This window comes from Saccoglossus kowalevskii, chromosome 2 (genome assembly GCF_978046115.1).
Source record: "Saccoglossus kowalevskii chromosome 2, keSacKowa6.1, whole genome shotgun sequence".
Lineage (NCBI taxonomy): Eukaryota > Metazoa > Hemichordata > Enteropneusta > Harrimaniidae > Saccoglossus > Saccoglossus kowalevskii.
Genome location: NC_140642.1, coordinates 39827552 through 39848898, shown reverse-complemented (window position 1 = coordinate 39848898; position 21347 = coordinate 39827552). Strand labels below are relative to the sequence as shown.

At 36.3% G+C, this 21347-nt stretch overlaps 1 protein-coding gene across 1 annotated transcript in view; it reads right to left on the bottom strand.

Moving 5' to 3' along the window:
* LOC102800793 (E3 ubiquitin-protein ligase rnf213-alpha-like) overlaps window positions 1–21347 on the bottom strand; it is a 116229-nt gene that overhangs the window by 76346 nt on the left and 18536 nt on the right. The window contains exons 10-17 of the mRNA XM_085505831.1: window positions 20991–21128; window positions 20203–20343; window positions 8907–9020; window positions 7027–7158; window positions 4367–4398; window positions 4063–4218; window positions 2699–2865; window positions 114–400 (exon numbers count right to left, since the gene is read on the bottom strand). Of these exons, the coding sequence (XP_085361957.1) occupies window positions 114–400; window positions 2699–2865; window positions 4063–4218; window positions 4367–4398; window positions 7027–7158; window positions 8907–9020; window positions 20203–20343; window positions 20991–21128 (1167 nt within the window). The remainder of the gene's footprint in view (window positions 1–113; window positions 401–2698; window positions 2866–4062; window positions 4219–4366; window positions 4399–7026; window positions 7159–8906; window positions 9021–20202; window positions 20344–20990; window positions 21129–21347) is intronic.

The following is a 21347-nucleotide window of genomic DNA, read 5'->3' as shown; positions in this document are numbered from 1 at the left end:
TTTGGTTCTAATATTGAGTATAAAGAATCACATTCATATAATGGGCTGACCCTATTAATTATTATGTTGAGTAATTTTTGAAAAGGAGAATATGCACGACTCAATAAATTTACCTTTGACTTATCAATGTATATTGATTCCTTGGAAATATTGACTTTATCCAGGAAAGTCACTTGTCGCATTCTTCTAGTAGAAACACAATGTATAACCTCATTTGTTTTTCTAATAGCCTCATTAGCAGTCATCTCACAAGTACCTGACTGTGATTGCATGAACCCCTTCCATTTTGGTAACATTGCTTTTATTGTCAAATTTACTTCATTATCTCTATTGTCTTTTCTTAACCAGGAGAACCATATCTGTGACTGCATTCTAATAATGCCATCATAAAAATGAACATCTGTAATAAATTGAACTGATGTTGATATAATTACGTGGTAATTAGGTGTGTGTGGTATCAACGTTGTGACGACTTTTATTTAACTTTACATCTACCAAGTGACAACAGACCTACCAAGTGACGCCCTCACCATGTTTCATAATTCATATTAATATTTAATCGAATTTTGCGTAGTTTAGTAAAGGGGGGGGGAAGGTATGGTTAAATTTATTTTAATAATAATATAATTGTACCATACCTACTCTCTTTACTAAACCTAAGCTTCACAAACATTTCTATGTCAAGTCACAGGATATTCAACTTTTATTAGTCCCCATTCGGACACAGTCCGAAAACGGGGACTTATGGATTGACCTCTGTGCGGCTGTGTGTGTGCGTTCGGACCTGTATCTTAGACCTGCCTGGACCAATTACATTCAAACTTCACACATACAGCATACATTAGCCATATCTCTGACTTGCTTTGACAAATTATGTTCAAATTTCTAATAATTATTATAGTAATATAGCTGGAATATAACCATGTCAGGAATATGATTATGATGATTGTTTAACATTAAAATGATTGACATTTGTATCTGATCATCAAACAAGTACTTGTCCATATTGAGAGATACTGCTCTGGAACAGCATTAATTAAAACGAAATCAGCCATTTTGAATACATGTATATATCTATAACAAGATGTATAATGAATATATAAAATTTGAATATAATCAGTCAAAGCATGTCAGAGATATGGCTCTAGAAGCCCATTCATTAAAACAAAATGGCCACCAGTCAGCCATTTTGAATCCGATCTGAAAAATAAAATGACGTGCATCAGGAACCTGTAATGCCTAACATATGTACCAAGTTTGAACGAAATCCATCAATAAATGCCAAATCTATTTTTGTAAATGCACTGAGCTACATGCCCCTCGTTTTCAGTCACCTTTGACTTTTGTCCACCAGGGAGTTGTTCCTTTGGTCAACATTGTTTAGCCAATCAGTCTTTATTTTGCACTCTGCACGTAGCGTCACCTCTTTTCTTAGAATTTCTTTGTTCCCCATTCATTCATAGTTTGCTTCGCTGGCTCTATTTCGCTATCCCACCACCTACCCCTTCATCCTACCTGTGTGGCTCCTTTTGTCGAGTGGCTGGGCTAAGGATTCCATCCTGCCCCCCCCCCCCCCCCCGTTAAAGGGAACGGCGGCCATTTTCATGGCCACCCCCCACATTTCAGCTCTTGCAGGAAATCCTTGACCTTGTGTGACCCTGGTCCTGCGTGACCTTGGTACCCTACGATCGAAGGGGCCCCCTGCCTAGCCTTTTTCCAGTCTTATTTTTTATAGTTTTGTATTTTGTAGTTAGTGCAAATTTTATTCAGTTTTCTGTTTGCAATAAAATATGTGTTTTTTACTCTACTTTTGTTGTTGTGTGCATTTACAAAATGCCAGAAATGCTTGATATTTGATGATTTTTTAGCACAAAAATGGCCACCATTCGGACACTTTGAATAGGATCGTCAAACCAATATATCTGTATATATCTATGACATGATGTATAATGAATATTTAAAATTTGAACATAATCAGTCAAAGCAAGTCAGACATATGGCACTAGAACCACATTCATTAAAACAAAATGGCCGCCAGTAGGCCATTTTGAATCTTATCTGAAAAACAAAATGATGTGCATCAAAGTCCTATAATGTCCAATGTATATACCAAGTTTGAACAAAATTCATCTGTAAACAACCAAGAAATGCTTAATTTTGATGCTTTTTCAGTACAAAAATTGCTGCCATTCGGCCATCTTGAATCAATCATGAAACATATTGATATGCATATGTATAATGTCATGTATGATGTATGTGTGAAGTTTGATTGTGATTGGTCCAGGATACAGGTCCGGATGCACGCACGCACAGAAGCATGGACACACGGAGGTCAAAACATAAGTCCCCGTTTTCGAACTGCATCCAAACGGGGACTAACAAAACTATATATCTTAAATTCGATAACTAACGGGAACTGTGCAATGCATGGCTTGTTTAATTAAACTTGAATTAAAACGCAATTCTATGTTGAATTCTATTGAATTGAGTTTAATTAAAGTCCAATTAAAATGCAACCCTATATAGGAACGCGTTTTAATCAAGTTCATATTGCAACTATATTGAAAGATAATCCAATGTATGTCGTCACAATGATGATACGACATGTACGTGTGTGTGTTTGTAGGCAAACGTATAACCTGTATTAAGTAACTTTACATTCATTTGAGTACGGAATTGAGAATAACTAGTGGCATACCATTAGGTGAATCCATTTGTATCAGTCTATCATAATATTTGCAGTGTACTTGTCCATTTATGTACTCTTGGTCATTACCAATGTAATAACGGTACCATATGCCGGATTTTAAGGCTTGTCCATCAACACGGCACTCACCATCAAATACCCATCCATTTTTGTCTTTTCTGGGGTTGAATGTACCAGGTATTGCAATTAGAAACGCGTATATACATTTACTATTACTTGTTGTATGACCACAAGTGATATAATGCGGTAATAGAAATGTTCAAATAGTATACTACCATGTGCTACATAAAAACACATGAACAAAGTATGGTTAACATTGAAAGAATAAACTTATAATGACTAGTGTCAGAAAAAATGTCCACCATTCTCGAAACAATTATAAAGAGTTCAAAATTGCAGAGTGTCATTCAGCAGCTTGATATTTAAATTATAGCTAATGAGAGCAATGAGCTGCTAGGTTGTTGAACAATATTGCTATTGTTAGGACCAGTTTTTTAAAAATTGGTTATTAAATAAAAAGAAAGATTTGTTAAAAAGATAAGTTTCTAGGGACACACAATTACTATATTTTTATTCCAAGTATTAGTAAATACAAATTGGCATTAGATCTTTGGATATACACATAATTAATAAGTTTACAAAATCAGCCAATAGTTTATTCAAATATCTTTAACCCTGTAGACAGTATCCAGTTAGTAGTAAATATGCAGTTAAAATAAAATAGAATTCCTGACTTTTGAGTTTTTACCAGAACACCACTAGAGAATGTAAATACCTGGATGACAGTGGTGTTCATCTGGAGTGTGGTTGAAATAATATATAAAATTTACAAAGAACAGCACCTGTGTATGTAACAGTTTTGTACAGTGCGACTGTCTTGCTCGATATTTCAGTTGTCAGGCTGTAAGGGTCAACATTTAGTTCATCAGCAAATTATAAAAGTTCAATAAGATCTCAACTAGATCTCAACCACTTCTTTATCTATACATGCCTTCAATGCTATGCATGTACTTCACAACACACACAGCTCTCATAATATGATACAGGATCTCTGATATTGAAAATTCCTGATATTTTTTTAAGTACATACAATGGCATTGTAATATTACACCATGGCCAAAAGCCTTTAACTTGCTTAGTTAGCAATGCGATATCCCAGCTGCTTGTAGGTATATGCTCATCAAACAGCTGCCAGTTGTGTACGTTACATCTTATGAGATACTGCAAAGGCTCCCATTGTGTGCTTCGCACACGGGAGTCAAAAACTAATATCAGGTAAATAGACATTGTCCAATAAAAAATGTGACAATAAGAGTACTAACATAGGGTAAAACAGGGCAAACAATTGTTCTTACTTTTTATTTTCCAATACCAATATTCGATATGGATCATCTATATTATTGCCACTCCACATACGTATGTTTAGCTCATGTTTTTTAACTTTAAGGTTAACTTCTTCAGCAACCAGTGCACAAAAATGGATTGTACACTCTTTTGAAACATGGTTCTCTCTGTATTAAAAAAAAACAAACCATGAAGGTATTTAGTACATGAAGGCCGGCCAAATTTAAAACGCCTGTGTGATGTGAGGTGCAATTAGCATAGAGAAAGATAGCAAATAAAAAGAGATGAGGAAAATGAAATAAAAGAATTACGTACCCTATGATTACATTGTTTGATGTTGTTCTGCCCTGAATATGGAAGTAATACATTAAATGTTATTGTTAAATAAATACTATATTGGATAAAGAGTAGATTTTTTGCTAGCCGCAGCCAAGCAGTCTATATCATGAACTACGAGACTGTCACTTATATTATTGTCATCAACATTTTGTTGTTTCATGTGCGATAACCGATGCGTGCTTAGAATGTTTAGTTGCTCTCAAACATGCATGACTGTATCGCTTTACACTGACCAAGACATGCAGATGACAAATTGTTTATGAATAACAATTTACTTAAATAATTTATTAGTTAGTGGATGTACTAAAATCAAAAAGTGTATTTTTTTGCATTGCTGATGGTATATTCTAAAGGAAAAAAAGTTTGTATAAAAGGTTCGTGCCAGTCTTCTTAAAGAATAGTTTGATATATGTAAATTATCAATAGCCAACCAAATACACAGTTGTGAGTATGTACATGTACTAAACAAAAACATGAAAATAACACTGGTCAGAAATTCAGGTGTGCCTCAAAACTCACTCCGCACGGCAAGTGCCTCATCACTGAATACAAACGTGATCCTCACACTCACTATCATCAGATTTAAATTGTGTAGTTAACCCGGTTCTGTAGTTATAAGTTGTTTATGTACACACCTAATCGTGGATCTATATGCCAGTAGTAGTCCTAGTTCATACAACAAGAACATATACATTTGTATCTTAAACAATTCATTATAAACTGAACAATTTAAATTGTTATTGACATGACACATCCCCCGTAGTGAAACATAACTGGACTAATGTATGTTTCATGTATGTAAAGGTTGATTTGATCATCTTTCAGAATTGCTTGATTTTGTGGCCAATCTAAAAAAACAAAATTACATGCACCAACGTACCATATTATGTACAATGTATGCACCAAGTTTGAACAAAATGTGTTTATTTGCGATCAAGGTCCGGTCCGGAATAGCAGGAATCCCCTTATTTTGATGGACTACTGTGTACAAAGCACACAATGGAAGACTTTGCGGTTAGTGTGTCTGTCAGTGTCTGATATCTCAAGAATAAATTATCAGAACCATTATTTGGGATAATGCTCAGAGCTGATTAGTTTTTAGTTGAAATTCGTGCATATTACCTAATTTGCATATTAATTATCAATTTTAAGAATTTTCACTTGTTTTTCATGTACCATTAAACAGATTAAAACTTGGTACATATATACTACATTCACGTTACGGGATCTCAGCACATGCCGAAATTTTTAATCTGTTGTGTTTGCAGAGGGATTACAGCAGTTGCATTCACGTTATTCAGGACTCACTTAGGACTGACTCGGCTCGTGCCGAAATAACGTCTTCATGGGAAACGATATGCATATGAAGATAATAATAATTGTTATAGTGAAATTATATCCATTTGTTGCTATGGTGTTTATTACGAGCCAACATGCACATGAACAGCAAAGAAGATTTGAAACACAATTATTTTTTTTTCACGTCAATGTAGTATTGCAAAAAAATATCGGTTACAGCAGCACATAAATATGCGTCACAGATTACTACAGCATCCGACGATATACTAGTATACATCTGAATTTCCTGTCATCGTCATTTCATACTAGTATGAATCAGTTTATGTTTTTTTAAATTAACACCAAGGGCGTTATTTCGGCTTGTGCCGAGCGTTCAGGCAGCAATCTCGGCACGTGCTGAGTTTCGGTCCTAAGCATCTACCGTGACCGAGATCGAGTTCAATTCGGCACGTGTCGACTCGGCCCTGACCGTTCACACACAAGCTTCGGCACGTGCCGACTTGGTTCTGAGTCTCTGCACGTCCCGAGATCTCTAACGTGAATGCCACTACATGCTCTGGGATAATGTGAAACCCAGATTAGTTTTTGGTTAAAATCCCGAGCTTATTAATGACCTAAAAATTTGCATACTAATTAAATAGTCTTCAAAAAGAACCATTCAACAGATTTCAATGAAACTTGATTCATAGATGCTTCAGGTTTATTTACTCAAACCTTATGAAGGCATCTAACAATGTGATGTGACTAATGTATTAGATGGTCATGTGAGCTCAATAACATGCATAACTGTTACATTTTAAGTACTGTTGCAGATAGGACCATGCAACTGATGCTATAATTTTGTTGTCTGACAAGATACAAGACCAAAATATCAAACATCATATATGGTCATTATTTCATGATTGAATATTTAAAGTTAAACCATAGCTACTTGGAACCACCCTGATCAACTTTGCAGTTATATTTTTAAATGCTCTATTTGAAGTACATGTTCTTACAGTGAATATAAATAACAAAGACAAGTCTATGGTGAAAAGAAGACTTATTTCAATGAGATATTTTTAGCTCTACATTAGCTGCCATTCAACTGTTATAAATAGGAATGCTAATTAAAACGAGTTAACTTACGTATGTATTTCAAGATGTATAATGCATATATTAAGTTTGAATATTCAAATTATATATTAATATTGAGATATATGTACATACGAATCATGGAATATTTACACAATTTGTTAGGTGACCTGATAATTTATGAACAAATTAATAATATAACAGGTAGTTATTGGACTAATATCACCAGTTAAGATAATAACGTGATGTGAAAGTTATCTTACTTCTGCTTTCCCTTTTGCTCCATTTGATTCATCAGAAGTATTTGATTTTTCAACAGATTTTAGACATTCTGAAGTACTAGATTTTTGAGAAACTGCACCTTTTAAAACACTCACATGTTTTGTTTTCTTTGTCTGGAATCAAACAAACGACATTAGCACAAGTACAACTGTATGTTTTTCAAAATTATGGTCAAGTACAGGTAGAACAATTAAATGGATGGCAGTTTCAAATAATAACAACTATTGACATGGCTAAGTCATACTTATCTTACCACCATTTAATGATAAAAGTATCAACTCAGTGAACCAATGGTTCATATCTAGCACCAGTTGGGTGTCAATAAAATCGATAACCTGGGGCTCCAGTTTCCTTGATTAGTTCTTTTTTTCGATGTTTTGGCACTAAGGAATCTACTGTAGATTTTAGTGAGGTAGGTGGGAGTAAAGTATGTATGGACCCTACGATTCAAAATTCAAAATCATGCTCTTGGGGCTTAACATGACTGTGAAAATGAGATGGTAAACTTAGGGAATTTACCTATCCAAGCAGAATGTGGCCCTAAACTGACAGCCCTCCAATGTTAGGTTTTTCATTCCCTTGCACTATGTAATTATAGGTATAATCAATGTTTTACCTAATGGATAATGGCTGTGCATGGACTGGGTGAACCCCATCATAAAACTCAAAATTGGTCCTGATCTTGGAAAGCAATCTCATAAGACCAAAAAAAAAACTTATGTTGCCCTCAAGTCTGAAAATTGAAAAATTGGGTCGGTTGGTCAGATTTTTTTAAAACTTAATTTAAAATTTAATAGTAGATCCAGCTTTTGCTGTCATGCACACAGCAAATATGTTCGCCATGCTCGCTACCGATGTACACATGTACGTGCACACGATGACTAACCCGGAAGTGAGAATACTGACAGTGCTAAAACAACGTGCAAAAGCCGTTGTTTTGTTTGTGATGTAAGCGGATGAGAGTTTTAATATAAAATGTCACGTTTTGTAAATTCAATAAAATTTTGTGCATTTCATGTATTAAAAATTATATTTACTACAACAAACATATTGTTTTTGATTCAAAATAATTTTTTTATTTAATTAAGAAAATACTTGGTGCGGTGATATTTTTAATATTGTGCACCAACTATCCGTCGAATTGCAAATGTTAAAATGGCCTGAAATGCAAAAGAAGTGTTTGCTCTTCAGACTTCATAGTATTCGGAACATGTCAGAGAAATACAGATCAACCCGCCACTTATCCCCCTGGGACCCTTGGAATAGAACAACAGTCTGGGATCGTTAATTTACTGCTTACAATGGTGAGTTTTTAATATTTGGGCCTATTTCATATTTTTCGGTTCGTCGCTGAGGGCAACAAAACAATTTTTTTTTGGCCTAATATGCATCTCAATTGAAAGGCAAAATTGTATTAATCTGTATCTGAAGAGGCAACCATCCAGTATTACTATGAGGAATCAACCTACCACCTCTTCTGTACTTCTGAAGGCTTTAGAAATAGTTAGAGACCAAGTTAGCAAGTCTGACACTCTCTACAGAATGCAATCAATTGTGTTAGAACCCTGTTTCATACTACATTTAGATTTACTAGGATCCAATTATTGTATCTAAATAATCAGATACTTGTATCATGTGTGGTAGCCATCAATAACTTTTTAGACACACAATAAGCAGGTCTAAGGTTCCAATCTTAATTGTCAGTACCATGAGCAAATCTTGCATAGCATTGTAATAATACGAGGATTCAACATTGATTGATCTGCTGAGTAGTTTGCCATGACACTATGTGAATATCTAGGCAATAAACATATATTGTTTACAACTAAGAAATACATTATGATTTTATTAAAAATCTTGCCTCTGTTTTGTTTTCAGTTGCAGTTGAATCAGCACAACCAACCACAGTTTGTATGTCATGCTTTGGACCATCCGAATTACCAGGCTTCTGTGGACCTCCCAGTGATGTCTTTGCCTGTAATGGACATACATTAACTTAATTGATTTATCTTAATTTGATCGAAAAGACCAGTAAAAAAGAACAGCTGAATGTCATTATCTATTTATTTCGGTAGAATTAAGTCATTGTTTTATGGAATTGGCGGATGAAGAATATCATGTTTTATTCTAGCTTTGTTTTAAGATCTCCAAATTCAGCAGATAATTAAAACTAACAAAGCATTATTGGTGTGATTAATTAAATTAATCACACCAATAATGCTTTGTTATTCTTTATGATATATAATATATTATATCTTAAATTAACCAGTTGGTTTATGTATTTTCTGAGCTTCCGAGACATCTAGTGTGCTTTGACGATCGACAATAGCAGTTTCTACATCACTGTAAAGGCTTTCCATTATAAGGGCCCCAGATCTTGCCTGTTTTTGTTGAATTGTGAGTTTGAATTCACCTTGATTCTTGTTTTAGTGGGGTGAATTTTCTCGTTTTTTCACGAACTCATTTCTTGTCTTTTCTTAGATTGCATCATGCCTACATGTAAGTCATTAAAAAAGACTAAGACTGTGCCGACTATAGACCTACGGCACATAAGACATGTTCATCTTGCCACTTAGCGATGCCAGTTTGCAACCCCACACATGTGTTGTCACTCTTGCCTTGGTTGTGAACGGGACTCAGGATTTTGCCTTGAGGGAGTTTGTCATCTGTGGGATTCACAATCGTTGGAGCACTTTGAGGCAGGATATTGAAAGTTGAGGGCAAGTGATCGCAGAAATCTGGTAAGCGTCTCTCTAAAAAGGGGAAGTCCCCAGCTGCGGCTAGCGATGTGTCTGATTCAAAGAGTGAAAAATCTCTCTCCCCCTTGAGAGTCAAGATGAGGCTTGCCTTCTATCGCAGACTGAGGGAGACCGAGAGCCATGGTCTGACTCCCTGCTCAATGTGGCGGAGTCGACGACTAAGGCAAAACCTTCACAACCGTCCATCTCTGAGGTGGCGAAGGCATTGGTCGCTGTCTCAGAAGCGTGGACTGCGGTTCTTTCTCCGTTTACGAAGTTAGTTCCTCCGTGTGGTAGTACTGAGGCGGGCACGCCTCGCTCCACCACTCTTTCCGGGGGAATGGAGCTGCCAACCACCGCTGGTACTGACACCGGGATACAGTGTGTTCTTGCTGGGGCACTGACATCAATGGCGAGTACCGAGGTGGGGTCGGTACAGCCCTCAGTGGCTGAGCTGGTCCAATCCACCGAGACTTCATCGGTTCTTACGCAACCCAGGTTGGTTGCGCAAGTACAGGGACATACCTCATTGTCTCCCACTACCGATGTTAGTCAGGGTGAAAGGGGCGCTCCTCCCATGGTGACGAGGCTGCTTGGAAGGCTTTGCTAGTTAGCTTGGCCTCTAAAGTGGACTCCCTTCTGCATTCATGGGATACGACACAGGAGGACTGGAGGTGAGAGTCAGATACCACTCCCTCAGCAAGGGGGGCCAGCGCTTTGTCGTCTCTTGCCCCTTCCTTGTCAGGATAAGCACAGGCTACCCAGCCAACCGGAGCCCAGCTGACTCTTAACAATATGCAGCTTGTGAACCAGGCAGTGCTTGGCGCAAGACTTTTGTTTCGTACGAGGCCAGTGGAGATCCCACCTCCCCGGATGGGGGAGCTGCCTTTGAATCTCTTTTCATCGGCACTCTCCTTTCCCACCGCCGGTGTGGAGACCACTCCTGCTGGCCAACTCCCATGGGCACCTTGTATGACCCAGGCTGTGGAGGGAGTGATTGGTACCTTTCAGGAGACATGGACATGAAGACTGATCTTGGTTTTGGGTCGGTTCTGTCCCATGCCTTCTGTTGGGGGTCTCTGGTTTGGGATACTCGTTCGGTGCCACAGCCTCCTACACGAGTTCCTTGTCCCGATCCCGGTACTCATGTCTTTGTTAAGATGGGTTGGGTGGATCGGGAAGGCCACGTTGCGTGGTCATTTGACCGGCACCAGAGCCTGCAAGTGCATCGGGCACTGTGGGCAGAACTTATGCCCATTAACTTTATGTAAAGCGTTTTCTTGGCTTTAGAGCGTCAGCTTTCCCTTTTAAATTTAGACCACCTTGGTACTCGGCAACTATCCTCGGGCAGATGGGCCAGTTTCTAGGTGCACAGAAAGTCGCTATGTGCGACATCCTGCAACTTCAAACTGACCTCTTGGCAGGAGCGGTTTTGGTCAAGCGGGAGGCAGTACTGCATATGTACGACCTAGAAATAGTGCCGTATGCGAGTACCAAGTTGCAAGTCGCAAGTAGCAAAATATGCCATATGCGAGGGGTAATACAAAGGCTTGTAACGTTTGCTTAAAATATAACAATAACGTACGTTCAATTGTGTTTTATCTCAGTAAAATCAAATATTTACCATGGTTATGAAATGATGTGTACATGGTTGGTTAAGATTGGCATGATGCTGTATCAAAAAGTTCGTTCAGTCGATGTTTGCTCTTCACGAAATTGCACAGGAAACGTGAAAGCACAATAATTTAATAAACGGCCATGACCAGCCAGCACACTCCGCATAACATGTGAAAATTGTTTTTTTTCTTTCAGTAAAATTAGTATGAACCCGTGGTCAGCGATTAAAGTATCATAGAATTATAATTGTAGTTAGTAACGGGTGCATGTTCACGGAAGGGTCACAGAATTCTTGTGTGACGCGCCGCCGTTTAAATGAAGACAATGGCAGGTTTCAAAAGTAGTCACACCTCGGAGAGGTGTTAAATTTGCCACAACCCAAGTGTTAACTAGCACACAATTCCATAATACATAGTATATAATAAAGAAATAAAGTGCATGTTGAGTGATAAGTCCGCATGTTTACGAGACGTCCCTCACACATGGAATGTATTTACACGCAACCCGGATCAAATTTGAATTGAAACAAAGAAGCGTCTGCAGTTGCTTGGTCAAGATAGAGAGACAATTTTCATGGGTAAATGCTAGTAGAAGATTTAGCCTCAATGCCCCAAATACTTCGACTTAACCACTTTATTTGTACAAGTAGAAAAAGTGTTATGTTTCGTTAAAATAAGCATGGACATGTTAGGATTGAAATAATCATAGAAGTACAGTTATCATCAGTACAAGTAGACTCGCTGAACAGGAACTCACACGCGAGCCAATGGAAACAATGGCTGGTTTCAAAGCAATTTTGTCTCAGACAAGACATGGACAACAAACTCGCTGTTTTGCTGATTAGGAATAACGTGATGTTAATTTCGTGGTATTTCAACAGCTTTGTAATGAAGTACAGGCCCTTAGCTAAATCCTCTTCTGAAGACAGCAGTGGAAAAAACACTGTATGGAAAAAAAGAAACTGGTGCTAAATGTAAAAGATTATACAGCTGTTTTGTAGACTTAAAAAAAGCATTTGACAGTGTCTCAAGAGATGCTTTATTTCTAAAATTACAAAAAACTGGCATAAATGGCAATTTCTACAACATAATAAAATCAATGTACACTGATCAAGAATATAAAGTAAAGCTAAACAGTGGTATCACAAAGGGATTTCATCCAACAAGTGGTGTCAAACAAGGGTGCAACATCTCACCAACGCTTTTTAACATTTTCATGAATGACCTCCCTGGTATATTCGGTGAGAATGTAGATAAACCAATCATGATTGACACTTTTCCCCTAAATTGCATTCAGTATGCGGATGACCTGGCAATTATTTCGGAGTTCGTGGACGGCCTACAAAACTGTCTGAACAAACTAAATGATTATTGTGCAAAATGGTACCTAAATGTTAATGTTAGAAAAACTAAAGTAATGATATTTAACAACAGTAATCGTTTAATAAAAAATATGAATTTCAAAATAAATAATGAAGAGATAACATCTGTTAAGGAGTTTTGTTATTTAGGAACCATTTTTACACCAAATGGCAAATTTAAAATAAATCAGTCAAACCTAGAAAATAAAGCTATGAAAGCTTTATTTAGTATACGTCACACTATACTAAATCATAAAATGATCTCTACAAAACTAAGCCTTAAACTTTTTGATCAACTCATCTCTCCAATTTTGTTATATGGGTCAGAGATTTGGAGCAAGCATGCAACCACTTTTACCGGTTTATTTTAGGTGTTAGTAAAGTAACACCATTGATTGGCATAAGAGGCGAAATTGGTAGAATTCCTATAAGGATTAAGGCAAATTTATCGCTAATTAAATATTGGCACAGATTGACATTGTTACCTGAAAATCATATTCTAAAAAGTGCACTTAAAGAAAGAAGAAAAATTAAAAAATAAATATATACAAACATGGTATCAGCAACTTAGTCATGTCCCAAAAAACGGAAAATCAGGAAACAAACTAAGAACGTATAATTTGTTTAAAATGAAATATGAATTTGAAGGATATTTAACAGAAATTCAGGACTTCAATTTGAGAAGAATGGTTACCAAGTTTAGACTTAGTGACCATAATTTGGAAATTGAATTGGGCAGGAGAAAATTTCCAAGAATGGAGGCAAATTACAGATTGTGTAAAAAATGCAACACAGGTACTGTAGAAGATGAAAAACATTTCATCCTTGACTGTTGCTTCTTCACTCAAGAAAGAAATACCCTCTTAGAAGATTGTAAATTAGAAAATACTTAAAAAATACAATTTATAAAACCTAATTGTAATACGTATTTTATATATACCCTTTGATTTGTTTGTAATTTTGAAACTTTTGTTGTTTTTGTTTATTTGTGTTTGTTTTTTCTGATCTGTATCCTTACCATACAGCAACCACTGATGGTGCAGTTGTGTAATAAAGTTATTATTATAAACTGTTGATTCTGTCGACCAATGGGAACGCACGTTTCAACCAGACTACTTTGACATTTGCGAGACGTAACAACAAAAAACGCAGCCAGTGATACATTTCGAAAATAAAAATACAAAATAAACTCAATCAGAGGCGCTGACCACGCGCGTTGGAAATAAATAGAACGCATTCAACTGCGTTATGACACAGTATCACCAGCCTTTTTCACTCACGCAATATAATTATGCTATTTCCCAACGCACTTATATTCAATACATTGACGAAAAACACCACAAGAAAAATGTCAACTAATAATACGCAATTATCCAGGCAGTACTAGAAATTATTGCTGATACTAATCATGTTTTGTATTGGAAAGTTGGATACTTGAACGTGAAGTTCCCGGGCATGTAGTAATAATAATAATAATAACTGTATTGCCTTCGTGTAAAATTTTTTACATAGGATAAGTACAGCAAAAAAGAGTTTTAAAATAATAACAAGATATATGTAAGAATTGTACAAAAAACAATACAAAAGGACTTAACTAGGATTTAAATGTTAAATAAATATTTGTGTTGTGTAAATATAATTGGCAAGTTTTATAATTATGCCAGGATCTTTGCTTGAGAGTATATATATGAACCGTATATTTTATTGTTATTATCTTTTCTAAGGTCTATGTTTTAACGAAACATAACACTTTTTCTACTTGTACAAATAAAGTGGTTAGGTCGAAGTATTTGGGGCATTGAGGCTAAGTCTTCTACTAGCATTTACCCATGAAAATTGTCTCTCTATCCTGACCAAGCAACGGCAGACGCTTCTTTGTTTCAATTTGTTTCAATTCAAATTTGATCCGGGTTGCGTGTAAATACATTCCATGTGTGAGGGACGTCTCGTAAACATGCGGACTTATCTCTCAACATGCACTTTATTTCTTTATTATACAACTATATTAATATCAAGGCATATCTGCAAGGTTTTTTTTTTTCTGTTATCATTTTGATGATATTTTATCTTATTGTCTTTCTTGTTTTGTTTTTTTCATCCACACTTTATTGTAATTTAACTCAAGATCCTATAAAGGATACGATATCAATAAAGTTCATTATTATTATTATTACAAAGGCGTGTAACGTTTGCTTATAATATAACAACGTACGTTCAATTGTGTTTTATCACAGTATAATCAAATATTTACCATGGTTATGAAATGATGTGTACATGGTTGGTTAAGATTGGCTTGATGCTGTTAAGGTTTTTACTTTAGGGGTGATTCATATATAAAAATAATGGTAGCAAATAGGTGTCAACGCGATCTAGTCTAGGTGTCAACCGGCGCACGCCGCCCTGTTCTCAACATTACAGTCGACTAGTGTACGCGGATTACATTGCGATGGTTGCAAATAAAAGCAGCTTTAACTACTATTTCTAGTGCTTTTTGTTTATTATTCATTTAAGGTAGAGATGCAGTTTATTCGGCTTGCTTTTTAATTCAGTAAATAAACAATGAAGATGGTATTATATATCCAACATGTTATATATTTTCTGAAAGCTTATTATACAAACTTTGTAAAACTTGTCTTTATTTTAAATATCCAGAATGCGTTTTTGATTTTGGGTCAAAAATATGCTTTTTTGGACAAAAGTGGTTTAAAAAAAATTAGCTTAAAAACTTCAAGTCCGTTTGTGGGTAAAATTACATCACTGGATACCTAATTGGTATACTACTAATTCAAATGCGTCCACTCATCTCTCTAACGGCTTTCAAAGTCGCACAGCATGACCTCAAAGTTCACTTTTTTCTATTTTTGCATAATTTATATATCCATGTTAATTGCGGACTTGTTATTTTTGTTCCACTCGCCGTAATAAACTGTCCGGACGCATTTTGAAGGCGGAACACCTTGTCAATAATGTGTGAAATTTTCGAGGCAAATGGCCAAAGCGTCTATCAGCTATTTTAATTTAAAACCCAAGAATTCACCAAAAATAGAAGACGAGAAAAAGGCTAATTTGCATATTTGCGCGTTAAACCGGGAATTACTGCTTTGTCATACTTCGTCATACTTTCTAGACTATTGAAATTGAAAGTTAACGTATAGACATAGACATTTTATGTAAAATCGTTGGACCAGAACAACTGCTCTTGAATATACAAATCAGAAACACGTCATTCATACCAGTGTTTTGATGGGGTCGGTAAAAACACGTGTCAATGCCCAGTAAATATGACGTCATCTCATGAATTATTAAACAGGAGGCGGTCCTAGGAAGGTGACCTTTTATCACGATCAAAACATCATGGCTTCTCTTCGATGTATTTTCAATAAAAAATCTACGAGTATTTCAGAGCCTATGGTTTACCGTGAAGAGTACAAAGTGGGATATTAAATTATTTATCCTCGATAATTGTTATGTAGTATTGAGAACCAACTCCAGGAAGCGAACGCACAATAATGACAAATCGCGTAACCCTAGAATCGAAACGCGAGGCACAGAAGTTTTGTTCAGCGTTTCCAATCCCATTTTCCCACTGCAACATATTTGTTAAAAGAGATATTTGAATTCTGTTCGTTTTTTAAGGAGTCATTTTTTTATTTTTTTACGATTTTGGTAACGCCTTATTCAGGGATTTTCTAAGACAGTCGCAGACAATCAGCGCACGGATGTACGTACAAAACATGCTGTTGTACTATCGGCGACGGTCGCCTGCAAGAAGAGAGCTCCAGCTCCTAACTTAAAAGTTTTAAAATTTCGACCAGTTTTAAATAATTAGTGTTGGAAACCTGACATGTTTTAAGAGTGCAAAATTAAGGTGCATTTTCGAGCGGTCGAATTTTTCTGAATAGAAATCGGCAAATGAAAAAAATAGGAGTGCTAAACAGTGTGCTTCGTTAGTTTAAAAAAATGGAATGTCCGTCAAATTGACGTAAACTTCCTCATTTTTCACGCAAAAAGCAAAGGTCGTGGCCGAGTTGCAGGCTAAAAAACTCAAAAATCAAAACAAAATCATCAATCAGTAAGTATTATGACAAGGAAAACAAAACATCAGACGCGGAGAAGCGGTCAGCGCGTCAAAAGAGTTGTTAATGTATCAAGTTACCTCTCTCAGTGATTTATTTTTCATTGAAATTATTTGCTTGTTTTCAATTAATTTTAGCGTACCTCTGCAATTTATTTTAGCATTGTCAGTTGTTTGCTTCATTGAATTAAACTGAGTTCGTCCGGTTGCAAACAAAACTGTCTCGCACCACCTAGCAAAACTTGCGAATGATCGAAGTACAGGTACCCATTAGACAAAAGATACACGAAAGTTTGTATCTCCCCGACCCAGTGCAATATATCCAGTTAGAATCAAAGCTCACGTGTCCCTTATTTGAGGGACCAGATTCTGCCGTAAATTCGGGATGGGATAACCCGGATTTAGAAAAAAAATAGGACTTATTTTCGGACATTTCAATCATTCCTGAATGATGCGTGAATTGAATGAACTATGACCCGTACAATCTCGATTTGCATATTGTCAATCAAAGGTCCTGTTATTTGGTTACTCATGCAAATTAGGCAATTGGACATAAACATTGCCACGTGTGAATGTTTTTTATTTTTAACCAGAAAATAAACAGCAATTTTAACGGTGTTCCAATAAGAATTCATTGGTCAAATTTTCACAGAATGTTCTTTAGATAAAAATCTATATAAAAAACGAAAAAAACTATTTTTGATTGAAATTCACAAATAAACTGCATCTCTACCTTAAGTGTTTATATCAAAAGTTTGTTCAGTCGTTTGCATAGAATCGATGTTTGCTCTTCACGAAATTGCACACGAAACGTGAAAGCACAATAATTTAATAAACGGCCATGACCAGCCAGCACACTCCGCATAACATGTGAAAATTGTTTTTTCTTTCGGTAAAATTTATAGTATGAACCCGTGGTCAGCGATTAAAGAATCATAGAATTATAATTGTAGTTAGTAAAAACGGGTGCATGTTCACCGAAGGGTCACAGAATTCTTGTGTCACGCGCCGCCGTTTAAATGAAGACAATGGCAGGTTTCAAAAGTAGTCACACTTCGAAGAGGTGTTAAATTTGCCTCAACCCAAGTGTTAACTAGCACACAATTCCATAATAGTATTTATTTGGATGAGAATGAAGGCTTTTTCATGTTATTTTCTCTAATTTTAAAACATTCGTAAATGTATTTAGCTAGTTTGATAATTGTTTTATTTTCATTGTTGTTCATCATAGCTATCATTTTTTCTTCATCTGTCATGTTTGGGAGTGACATATTATCCCTCGCATAGGGCTTTTTTGCTACTAGCAAACAATACATTTTACCACTCGCATATGCCGTTTTTACCACTAGCATATGGCATATTTTGCTACTTGTGACTCGCAACTTGGTACTCGCATACGCACAGTCCCTCAACAGGGACTGTGGCATACGGCACTATTTCTAGGTCGTACATACCTACTGAGTTAGTGCACCTATCCTACTCCAGCAGGAGACGAGTTTGATCGCCTGCGGAGAAGGCCTTGGGCGTGTGACCAGCTCAATGGTGGCCGGCTAGCTGATACGGTGGACAGTTTGGTGGTTGCTGAGAATCAACGTATCCAATTGAAGCAATCATCCTTATTGGCTGAGGTTGCTAGCCCTTCCCGCCAGCAGTTCAAACCAAAACCACAGGGCGGCTCCGGCAATATTATAAGTCCACCGCTAAGGACCAGAACCAGCAAGGATCTAAGCACTTGTGGCCACCTTCTAAGGGGCAGAAGAAGACTAATAGCAGGAAGCATCAGAAGAGGTCCAAGAAACGTGGCCCTGGTGGTGGAAGTTCTGGTGCTTCTGGGGGCCAGAGAGCCTCAAAGTCCCTTTGAAGGCTTCACCAGCTGCCTGGGCATGGATAGTGGTACGACTCCCTGTCCCCTCCCTCCAAAGTCCTCGGGCTCAGTCTCCTCGTCTTCATCCGGACGGCACTCTCCCTATGAGCCCCACGTTATTTGTAATGGTTAGTTCGTATTCCATAAATGTTGGCAATACATAACATAATAATCTATAATAATGGAACCATGACAAAGACGATGGAACTTGTAACCGACAAAGCCAGAAAAACAGAAAGAAGCATAGAAGATGTACACAACAGACAATACAACAATACAAAACTGAAGACAAAACTTCTCGAGTCCTTGCAGCTTCCAATCCTGTTATACGAATCAGTGATTCGGGGAATAAACACAAAAATTGAACAGTGGGACCATACTTGTATTGAAAAAATGTCATCTAAAATTCTGTGATTTACTGAATAAACAAATACAACAACATTGGTAGCAGAATGGAAACTGGTAGGTTACCGTTGTTATCAATTATTCAGTAAAGAGCAATCAACTACATGTACTATCAAAACCTGATTTATAATGGGCCAACTTTTGCATATGCTAAAATGGAAATAAAACAAAATTGTCACAAAAACTATTGGCTACATTATCTAAATACAATCAAAAACAACTCCAATATTGACTTTGACAATATTAAAAAACAGAAATTCCATGACACATCCAGAAAAATTTACAAAGATCTGGAATAATTAATTAAATGTGAAAAAATTTCAATATATTAAAACATAAGCCAAAGTAAGACAGCTGCCATAGCCTAGCAATTGAAATTGGGATACATACACTTCCCAAAACACCAGCTGATGAAACAATTTGCAAGACACCATTTATTTACCATATCAGCATGACAAAAAAAATACTCATTTACAAACCAAAGAAAATTTTAATTTCTTTGAGGCTATAATAAAGCTTATCATTTCTATAATATTATAATCAAAAATGAGTTTGGGACAGCTATTGCCATTTTAACCATGACATGGCCAGGTTAATGTTAAAGTACAACGTGCAGACAAGATTATATTACTAAGTACTTACACTAGTGGAAGTTATATTTGTTAATCTGGTCTTTTAAGATTTTCAGATGTATCACTGAAAGTTTGAGAAATGCATCTCATCTTTATTATAAATAAAACTTAAAGAACACTTCCTTAAGTAACATACCCTAAATATATTTTATCAAATCAAAAAATAGTATTACATTTACTACCTGACCAGTCATTGAAGCCTCTGAACTGACTTTGCATGTTGGTGGGGTGGGGTGTTCGATACAGAACAATTTGAACTTTTATGGCTTGGAGCTGTTATATCGACTAAGGATGACATATCTTTCTTCAGGATAATTTTTATGTTTGACTGAAAAAATAGGCAGTGGAAGATTAAAGATCAGAATTGGAAATACCCCTAGAGAAATGAATATTTTTCAATCATTGCAACCACAGTGACTGTAAAAATACCCAATGTACTGTATCTAGTTTATTGTTGAATGCATACCTTGTACTCTGCTTGTGAAATAATCGGCACAGCTCCAGACTCCTGGAAACTGGATATTGAACTCTGACCTTGGTATGTTTTAATTGTGTGTTCTTCAATAGATATATGCCCATCTTTACCTGGATCAAGGGGTTCTTCAGACTAAATGAAAAAAAAATAAACATGTATATCCCCACAAAAATATATTCGCTCACCGAAGCTGGTATTTAAATTTATAACTGGCAATCCTCATCAAAATCATATTTTTACATACAAAAATAGTGATTTAAATCTGTCAAATATAAACAAAAACTATATTCTTGTGAAGCCTTGAATAGCAAAAAATACTCAATTTTATCCTAGAATAACCGAAAAAGCAAAATTCATTGGTCGAAGACCATTATCGTTTAGTCACCTTTTTAATTAAATCAAATAAAAAAATAGTATTACATTTACTACCCGACTGCCAATCATTGAAGGTTCTGAACTGCCTTTGCCTGTTGGTGGGGTGTTTGGTACAGAACACTTTGAGCTTTTATGGCCTCCACTTGCTATTGTATCGAATGACGATGACAAATCTTTCTTCAAGATGATTGTTTTGTTTGACAGAAAAAATTAAGTAGTGCAAGATTCAAGATTAGAATCGGAAAACGGTTAGAAGTTCATAATTTGACAAGCAGAAATAATGGACATTTTCCAATTATTGCGACTCTGTCGATGTGAACACAGTGACTGTAAAAAAACCAATGTACTATATCTAGTTTATTGTTGAATGTTTATTGTACACGATAGTTTGCAAGCGTGCATACCTTGTACTCGGCTTGTGAACTTTCTGGTGCAGCTCTAGACTCCTGGATGTTGGATACTGAACTCTGACCTTGGTGTGTTTTTGTGTGTTCTTCAATCGATATATACATATCTTTACCTGGATCAAGGGGTTCTTCGGACTAAATTGAAAAAGGAAATAGGAAACTCACCAAAGATCGTATTTAAATTTATAACTGGCAATCCTTATCAAAATCGTATTTTGACATACAAAAACAGTGATTGAAATCTGTCAAATATAAACGAAAATTACATTCTTACGGAGCCTTGCGTAGCAAAAAATACTCAATTGGTCAATGACCATTATTGTTCTGTCACTTTTTGACTCCCATGTGCGAAGC